Source organism: Stegastes partitus, unplaced genomic scaffold, assembly GCF_000690725.1.
Source record: "Stegastes partitus isolate 25-593 unplaced genomic scaffold, Stegastes_partitus-1.0.2 Scaffold1088, whole genome shotgun sequence".
Taxonomy (NCBI): domain Eukaryota; kingdom Metazoa; phylum Chordata; class Actinopteri; family Pomacentridae; genus Stegastes; species Stegastes partitus.
In genome coordinates, this window is record NW_007578819.1 from 217220 (window position 1) to 226140 (window position 8921).

At 40.1% G+C, this 8921-nt stretch overlaps 1 protein-coding gene across 1 annotated transcript in view; it reads right to left on the reverse strand.

Moving 5' to 3' along the window:
• The window catches only part of LOC103367796 (NT-3 growth factor receptor-like), a 91902-nt gene extending 83777 nt beyond the window's left edge, over positions 1 to 8125 (reverse strand). The window contains exons 1-2 of the mRNA XM_008295936.1: positions 8046 to 8125; positions 5253 to 5395 (exon numbers count right to left, since the gene is read on the reverse strand). Of these exons, the coding sequence (XP_008294158.1) occupies positions 5253 to 5395; positions 8046 to 8064 (162 nt within the window). The 5' untranslated portion in view covers positions 8065 to 8125. The remainder of the gene's footprint in view (positions 1 to 5252; positions 5396 to 8045) is intronic.
• Between the last annotated feature and the right edge of the window lie 796 nt (positions 8126 to 8921).

An 8921-nucleotide genomic window follows, 5' to 3' on the forward strand; every position in this document is an offset into this window, starting at 1 on the left:
GAGCTGATCATTTGAATCAGGTGTGTTGGAAGAGAGAAACATCTAAAACATGCAGGACTGTGGCCCTCGAGGACCAGGATTGGACACCCTTGATGTAGGCTAACATAAAAAAATAAAAATAAAAAACAAAAAAGTCATTGTTGTAATTCCTATGTGTTCATAAAACTAGAGTTACATCCAGTAACTACTGTTAGTCATCGTTTTGGTGCACTGGGAGATAATGTTGTAACCGTTGGGTCCTACACCACAGTAGAAACAGGAAGACTGAAAGTGGCAACTATGAAGCCATTCCTGTAACATTTGTGACACTGTGTGTCTGCCCCCAAATTCCTGCAAGTAATCATTCATAGAATACTTTTTATTTAAATGTACAATGTACATTACATACAAAGTCATGTAACTGCTGTTTTTTGTTTGTTTGTTGTAATTGTGCAGTGTATACCTTTAACTGTAATGGTACATGAGCATCAGTTGCATGTTACTTATTAAATTGTTACTGATTCTGTTTACAAAATACGACAAAAGTACGTATACCTCACTGCAATATCACAACTGATCACGTTTCACCTCTCAATAATTGCATTATTCCAAGTTGAACAGCAGGGTATTTACTCTTACGTAAGATTAAAGAGTTTACTTGAACTATATTGAAAATATAACCCCCACAGTAGCCGCTCATTGCAACAAGCTTTCATTATTTCAGTCCTTCATATGTCCACCTTTATTTCTAATGAAGACTCAATCCTCTTTCACATGTAGGGCACCAGTGTTAAACATTTTGTGGAGAAATGTTCTATCATTCTTCAGAGAATATTTTGTTCAGTTGGTCTTTGTTTTTTTCAGTTTTTACGTATTTAGATATTCTTGAGAGAGTTTTGCAGTGTGCATTCAACCGCTAACATGCTGAAATATTCCTTTTCCATCAAGCTTCAGCAGGCTGGGAGTCTTTTTTGTGTATTTTGGTATTTCTGCAGGTATTCATGGTGGACAACACACCGCATGAGCATTTGTTTTTAAAGGGTTTCAACAAAGCTTCATCCTGCAATTTTGTGCCAAAGAGCAAGCAATAGATGTTGACAATATGCACTGATGTCACACTTGTTGAGCAGTCCCAGAAACTCAACAAATTGGAATTCACAGGAGTAGTCAGTTTGTTTCAATGATCAAAAATGTTTTAATTTGTGTATCAGTGATCGTGTTCACCTTTGTTGCATTGGGTTTTTACTTTGGGACAAGAGGAAATATCCTGCTGGTCAATCTAAATAATAAAATTACTGTGATACAATTTGGAATCCTTTGAGTTTTTAGTGATATTGCAGGTGTACTCAATTCTGTTGCACACTGTAACTGGTTACCAGACATCAGAAGATCCATAAGTCCCCACTGGGGTGACAGAAGAGTCTATCAAATCTTTGGTTTCTCATGTGTACATATATACTAAAATTTTTAAAAAAGTTAAAGGTGGGTTTGGTGACTTTGGACATGTTAAAAACACGAGTGATGACGGTGGACAGTGAAATATAGTGATAACTAACAAATTGGATTTGACAGCAGATTAGATTGAGCTGGGGATGTGTGGCATTATGAGAAGTAAGAATGCATCCATGCAGGGGAAGATGATGATGATGATGATGATGATGATAAGAAAAAATAATCAAATCAACAGTTTGGTTGATTCTAATAAAAGCAAGTGTGCACAAGAAAACTAGAAAAGTTGACAAAGCTGGAAGACTGAAGCACACAAGTCTGTTAATAAGCACAAAGTCATAGTGAAGACACATCTTGTTCTGACAGCGAGGCCAGCCATACACCAGGGTGTAGACATATTTCCTTGTCAGCAATCAAGAAAAGACTTCAGGTGCAGACTCCTGTACTACGAAGCAGGATTTGAGGTCAGTGAAGTAACTTCAGGTAAAAACTTGGGTTTTCAGAGGTACAATATAACATTGATGTTGGTAACTTAAAGTGGACGGCAGAGAAGGTTATAACAGAGACAACAAATCTCTATAAAATCTAACTTCTGCTACCCATTCCTAGAAGATCCCATGGAGAAAAAGAAAAGGTAAAGATAAACTTCATAATTACCAGAGATATATGCAATTAATTATTCGTTCTTATGTACTGAGACATCAGCCACAGTCTTGTAATTCCTTAGTTAGTTTTGATCGCTTATACACATTTTGGAAACGATGTAGCGAAAATCCTGTTTTCTAGTGATTTTTGGGGTCAAATGATGTCATTTTACTTCATTTGCATAATTTATATCATGACTGAATCGCTTGTTCATATACGGGGATTCCCACTGATAGCCAATCAAAATGAATGCAACAGAAAGTCACCATATACCGGAGCCCGCTATGCTGCAGTGTTGAATGGCGGTGAAAGCCCCAGACCGAACAGTGTTGAACAGGAGTCTTAATCCCAGCCCGGTACAATGGGCTATACTGTCAAAAGGGTGAATGAAGGAAAAGTAAATTGTCCTTAGAATGTTTCTGCTGAGACCAAAAGTGCTTCTCAGTAGACACTGCCACAGCTGGCATTTTCTGAGGATCTCCTCAGTGTTGGAGGCAAATTTGAATGTGTTAAGAAAAACTGTGCCCAGGTATTTGTATTCATCCACTATCTCTGTCTTCATCCCATGGATTGTGCTGACAGCTGTTGTCGCCAGCTCCCTCTGCTTGCTGGAAAAGGTGTTCACCATCTCTTTGGAGTTTGTGGAAGATTTATCACACCTTTCCACAAACTCATGGAGTGCTGAGCTGTGATGATGCGATGGGCCTGAGATCAGGGACAGGAGAACTGTGTGATCTGCATACATAACTAGATGGCAGTCTAGGTGCCTGTGTACAGTGCCCATAATGTATATTTTTGCATCATCAACCCCCCCGCTTGCACAAAACTGGAGAGGGTCCATCAGTGGGTTCGTCACCTTGATGATGTGCTTCTTTATGACCCTCTCCATACATTGCATCCCAAGAGAGGCGAGGGCAACAGGCCTGAGGTCACCCAAAGCCTCAACAGAGTTCTTCAGAATGGGGACCATTATGGAGTGTTTCCATGGATAGGGATCTATCCATAGATCTTTGTAACAGGAGGTGAAACACGCCTCCCAGCTGCTCTCAACAGCAATGCAGAACATAACTGCTGATGCTGTCTGGACCAGGAGATGTATTTTCCTTGGTCCTCTTGAGGGCTCTCACCATCTCCTCTGTGTTGAAGGTGAGTTCTGGTCCCACAGACGTGAGGGAGGAGTGATTGCATCTATCTGGATGGCGATGTCTGTCCATTGAGGAGGGATGCTAGGCTGCTATCGGCAACGTGGATGGTCCTGTGGATAGTGGGACTTGTGTTCACAATCCCCTGGCAAGCTGAGCAGAGACTCCCTTGAGTGAATATTTCCTCCAACTTGCTCTTATACATCAGCTTGGCTTTGTTTTTTTTTTACCTCCCTGTTAAACTCCCTTTTTTCCAGATTCAGTGCGTGTGTCAAATATTGTTTTTATTGAGAATTTCTATGAGTTCTTTGGTTGTCCAGGGTTTGTTGTTAGGGTAGATTGTTATTTTTGTCGTAGGAATGACCTTGTCCACACAGAAGGAGCTGTATGAGGACACTGTGTCCACTTGCTCGCTGATGTTGCTGGAGGATGCCAGGAAGTTGTCCCAGTCTTTGAATTCGAAGCATCCCAGCAGAGTTGCAGTGCTGTCATTTGTCCAATGCTTTATGTTTTTGACAACATTTTCTGTCCTTCTTATTACTAGGGTATAGGCTGGTGGACGCAGGATGGTGTGATGGTCAGCAGAGACCAGAGGAGAAAGACCCATAGACCTATATGCATTTGGAACAGATCCATAACATTTATCCAGAGTCTTCCCTCAGCAGGTGGTGCAGGTGATAAACTGTTGAAATCCTTTCAGTGACTTGTCAGCGGAAGTCTCCCAGACTGAATTTGGGAGACTCTGGGGATGTGAGTTCAAGTCTATTTACAATGTTCTTTATGTGCTGTGTGGCTGCTGTAGCTTTGGTTTGGGATGAATGTAAACCAGGATGAAGAAGAGCTGAGGGAATTCTCTGAGAAGATAGAAGGGCCGGCGGGAGACAGCAATATCATCCTAAAATAGAGGCTAATTAAAGTCCTAAAGGCTCGTACTAGTTGACCTTATAAGATCTGCAGTAAGCCTACTTACTGGTAAAATATGTTTTTATTTTTATTCTTTACTTGCTCGTAAGACTATTTGACATCGGCAAGGTTGCAGCTAGAAGAACAAGACTAACTCTGGCAGAAGAATACATCTAATTCATTTACTATTTTATTGGAGTCCACAGTTGTGATTATACTTTTATTTTTTTGTCTTTTGTTTAAATAATGGGACAGGCACATGATAAGCCCACTAATTCCTCATATTGGTTTAAGTTCATAGTTTATTTTTCTTCTGAAAATTATACAGCTCTAGACCTGCCATGTTTGTGATTGGGCAGTGAAGTCAGAGAAGAAAAAGACAACCTGGGTATGATTAACATGCTATATAGTACAGGCCCCAGAACCTCAGAGGGGCCAGCACAAGAGGTAAACCAACGTTTTACGAATCAATAAAATAAAATCTACCTCCATCAACATGGTGGAAAGAAAGTGTGGAGTAACAAGGAACAACTCATCTGTCAAACAGAGTGCTTCTTTTATGACTTTATCAAATATGGCTAACACTGGAAGTAGCACTTTAGCAAAACTGGCCGATATTAATTTTAAGGCTGACAACAGCAACAGGAAGAATAAAGAGGTAGAAACTTTCTATGTGTCAACATTCATACAAATGCATCCAAAGTTAACTGGATAATATTTCATCATTCATCCAGACAACAATCTTGAACATACAGCCAAAGCAACCAAAGAAGCTTTTATTCCTTATGACTAGTAAGTAGCTCGCTCCAGTTCACACAATCCATTTACAAAACTTGCCTGTCATTGAAGATAAACTGCCATATGTCCTCTATAATTCCACGTAACTAGCTACAGCTAATTAATAAAATAAGACTTTAATATTTCCAATCTGAGAAAAACTCAACGGTGGCACAATGGTTTGTTTCTCTTAGAAACAGAGTCAATTATTGATGGCAACAGACGAAAATCAAATATTTATGAAGGAACTGCCAGCAGCCAGCTGGTGTCACATATAATATGTAACACTTGCAAATCTGGCTGTAGTGTGGTTTCTTTGATATGTGTAATGTAAATTTGTGTATGTGTTCTCAATACCTCTTGAGCAGTGACAGAGTGCAAGCCATTTACAGGCCAGTCCACCTCAGGTAACGGCGATCCAGATCCATTACAGATGGCTGTTACTCGATCACCTTCAACAACTGTGAGGTTGCTGTGGCTGACACTGATATCTGGCAGGTCTGGAAGGAGAGAGACACAGAGAGAGAAGAGAGAGACTTAAAGTCAGAAACTGGTCCAGGTCTTGGTGTGTCTAAATTTCATACTACATAATGCCTCTATGGGCTGCAAGGTGGCGCAGTTGGTAGCACTGTTGCCTCGCAGCAAGAAGGTCGCCGGTTGGTGTCCCGGTGGGTGCACTGGAATCTTACTGCGTGGAGTTTGCATGTTCTCCCCGTGCAGCGTGGGTTCTCTCCGGGTTCTCCGGCTTCCTCCCACACAGTCCAAAAACATGTTGAGGTTAATTGGTGATTCTAAATTGTCTGTAGGTGTGAATGTGAGTGTGCTTGGTTGTCTGTCTCTAAGTGTAGCCCTGTGATAGACTGGTGTCCCCTGCCTTCGCCCTAAGTCGGCTGGGATAGGCTCTAGCCTCCCCCTGCGACCCTCATGAGGATTAAGCGGTGTATAGATAATGGATGGCTGGATAATGCCTCAAAACAATATGTGCAATACTGTAGGCTCATATTTACATTTGTTGTAGAAAACAACAAATACTGGGAAACGTATAATTGCAATGTATTGTTGAGATCAAGATAGCTAAGAGTTTCTTATTAACATGAAATGGTACAATACATTCACCATCAGATGCAGTTTTAGCTATCTCTTGATCATCTCCAACTCATTTACATTTTTTGTAGCTGTCAATTGTGCTGCAGGGGTTTCTGCTGGTGTACTGGTGGTGGAAATTCCAGCTCATCCAGTATCTTAAATCTGTTTTTAAATTGGCAATTTGTTAGTCAACATTTGCCCAAGGGTTTCCAGCAGTAAAACTCAGCTCAGTGTCAATGATGGAATAGGTCCCATTTGGACCAGTGATCCCAGGAGCTGCTCATAATGCTGATCTTAAATATTTTTCCCTTCAGCTCTTACATTTTCCGACTCAGTTCAACGCTTCTGTTACATCGTGAACTGGGGGGAAAAGGGTGCTTGTTGAGAGAATAGCCAGTCACTCAAGATGGGTGATTCACAAGTGGCTGTAGGGATTTATTCTCATTCAGAAAGAGGAACATTAGTGAGGTCAGGCACTGGTGGTTAATGTTGGCTGAGAGTTGGTATTACCACTCATCCCAAGGTTGTTGTCAAGATTTTGAGCAGCTCACTCAAGTTTTTCTTAACCAAACCAGGAAAATAAAGTCTTAAAAAATCTCACTCTGTTGTATTTCACAGACTTCCTACCTATTGTCTGCTGTATTGGTTGAAACAGCAGTGTCGTGATGATGATGGTGATATGTAACAAACTCAAGGAAACAACTGTCCACTTGCAGGATAAGGCTTCCTCATTGTCCTATTTTAACTGAAAACAAACCGATGATTTATCAAATAAATAACTAATAATCTGAGAGCACACAATTCACTTAGTTCATTTTGGGTTTATGCATTTCCTGTTGTTAGAATACCTGTTAAATGTTAGTGGTGTGACTTCCAACTAGATGTGTGAAGATTGCGTTAGGGATCAGAAAGTCGAGACTTTAATTCCATCTAAGAAGACATGTTTACATCACCAGTAGACTTTTTTTATCTGAACTGTGTGAGTTCCTGACTGTTTGTCCTTCTCCTTTAAAAATCGTGATGAGTTCTGTTATTCTCCACAATACAAAACATTACATCTGCCAACAACCTCGTAAAGTGTTTTGTGTTCTTTAAGTTTAAATATTATAGCAATTTCTGGTTTAATCAGTGACTGGATGGGGGCTTTACCACATCATTTTAAGAACTAATTGTACTAAAAAAAGTTTATTATTGTCTTTAACCTTTGTTTTACAAATAAATCCAGTCAAGGTCAAAGTTCTCTTTTAAAAGAGTTACTTGGTCACAATGGCAGCCAAGACACGAATATTAACATGCAACATATACACTCTTATGTACAAAATTCTACAATACACACAAAAAACACTTGTTAAAGAGTGGCTTTTGTGATAAAACATCACATCTCTCCTTGACGAAATTCTTCATGATGCCAACAACTCATCAGGAGACACAAATGTTCCTGATTTTAGATGTTTTTGCAGATTGTTTCATGTCCAAGCTGCATAATAGGAAAATGCAGTTTTCCCAAGATCTGTTGAATCACTGTCAAGCAACCACAGTGTAGCAGACAACTACTAGACTTGAGACGGAGAAGATTGCAGCTTCATGAATAATGATTTTCCTGAGCTGTGGTCTATGACGTCCAATCCACAGAATCACAAATCGTGGCTTAGAATGTTAATTTAAAAGTTTAAGGCTTTTCAATATTTTTCTCCTTCTCAATAAATTACCAAATTCAAGAAAATTATTCTGTGTAACCAAAGCAACAATAACGTGTCCTGTTAACAAGTATTCTTTACGTATCAGATATCTTCCCCGAGATTAATTAGAAATCCTAAGCTTTTCAAAAAACTGAAACTTTTTAAATGGAAACCATTTTAAAACACGTGAATCCTGGACTACCACACTATTAGTATTGTTTTTGTCTTCTTGTTTTTGTTTGCAGGACTTCTTGAGAGGAAGACAAATACAGAGTAACCCAAGCTCTGTCATTCGTCAGTAGTGTCACAAGCCAGAATTAAAAAAGCCAAGGTGTGCAAATTAGGCATGTCTGTTTGTGTGCTACTATTTGCACTCCAATCTTACCACAATTGCTGATGTTCATGTCCTGCAGCAATATTTTTCTGTAGTCATCCGCACAGTATAACTCTTGGCTGCTTAGCCCCGCCTCTCCTCTCTGTTGCCATAGCTGCAGCCACCGGATCTCACAGCCGCATTCAAACACCACATCTTCTAAATGCCTAGAAAAAGGAAAGGAAAAAGAAAGAGCATTGACACTATTAGCAAGGCACTAAATCTCAGCAGTGACACATCCATCTTCAATCAGCATATCAGAGGAACAAATCTGTTTGTCACCTTTAACCAATGTGTATCATTTAGTGGCATCCAGTGGTCAGGCTGCAGATTGCATCTCTCTGAGCACTGCTTTTCGAAGCATGTAGAAGAACTTATGGAGACCATACACCAGCAGAAAAAAACAAAAGGCACTCTGAAGAGACAACGTTGGGTGTGAGCATTGTGGGATATTTTAGAAACATGACAATGCAACATGTTGGACTCTGTGGAGGAGGACATGCTCTCTGTGTGAATAAAAAGGGCTCACTCAAAGGGAAGGAAAACATAACGAATTGTAGAGATTTTAGGTTACAGGTAATTATACAATTAAAACATAATTACAAATACTGTAGACCGGTCGTGTACGAAGATTCAACGTCACAACCATAGCATACCACAAAGAACATGAAAGCAGTCATTGCTAGGCAAAAAAAGTGGTGTGACACATTGATCAGGACCAGAGGTATCCCCACGCTGATACCACTGAGTGTCCAGCAGCTGCATTGCTCACCAATGGGCCTAATGTGGGCCTTTAATACTCTAGCCCAAATAGACACTGCAGTCCTTGAGGTCCTGGAATGTGTGGCATTTTGCAGACTGGTGATTATGCAACACTCCAAGAGCTTT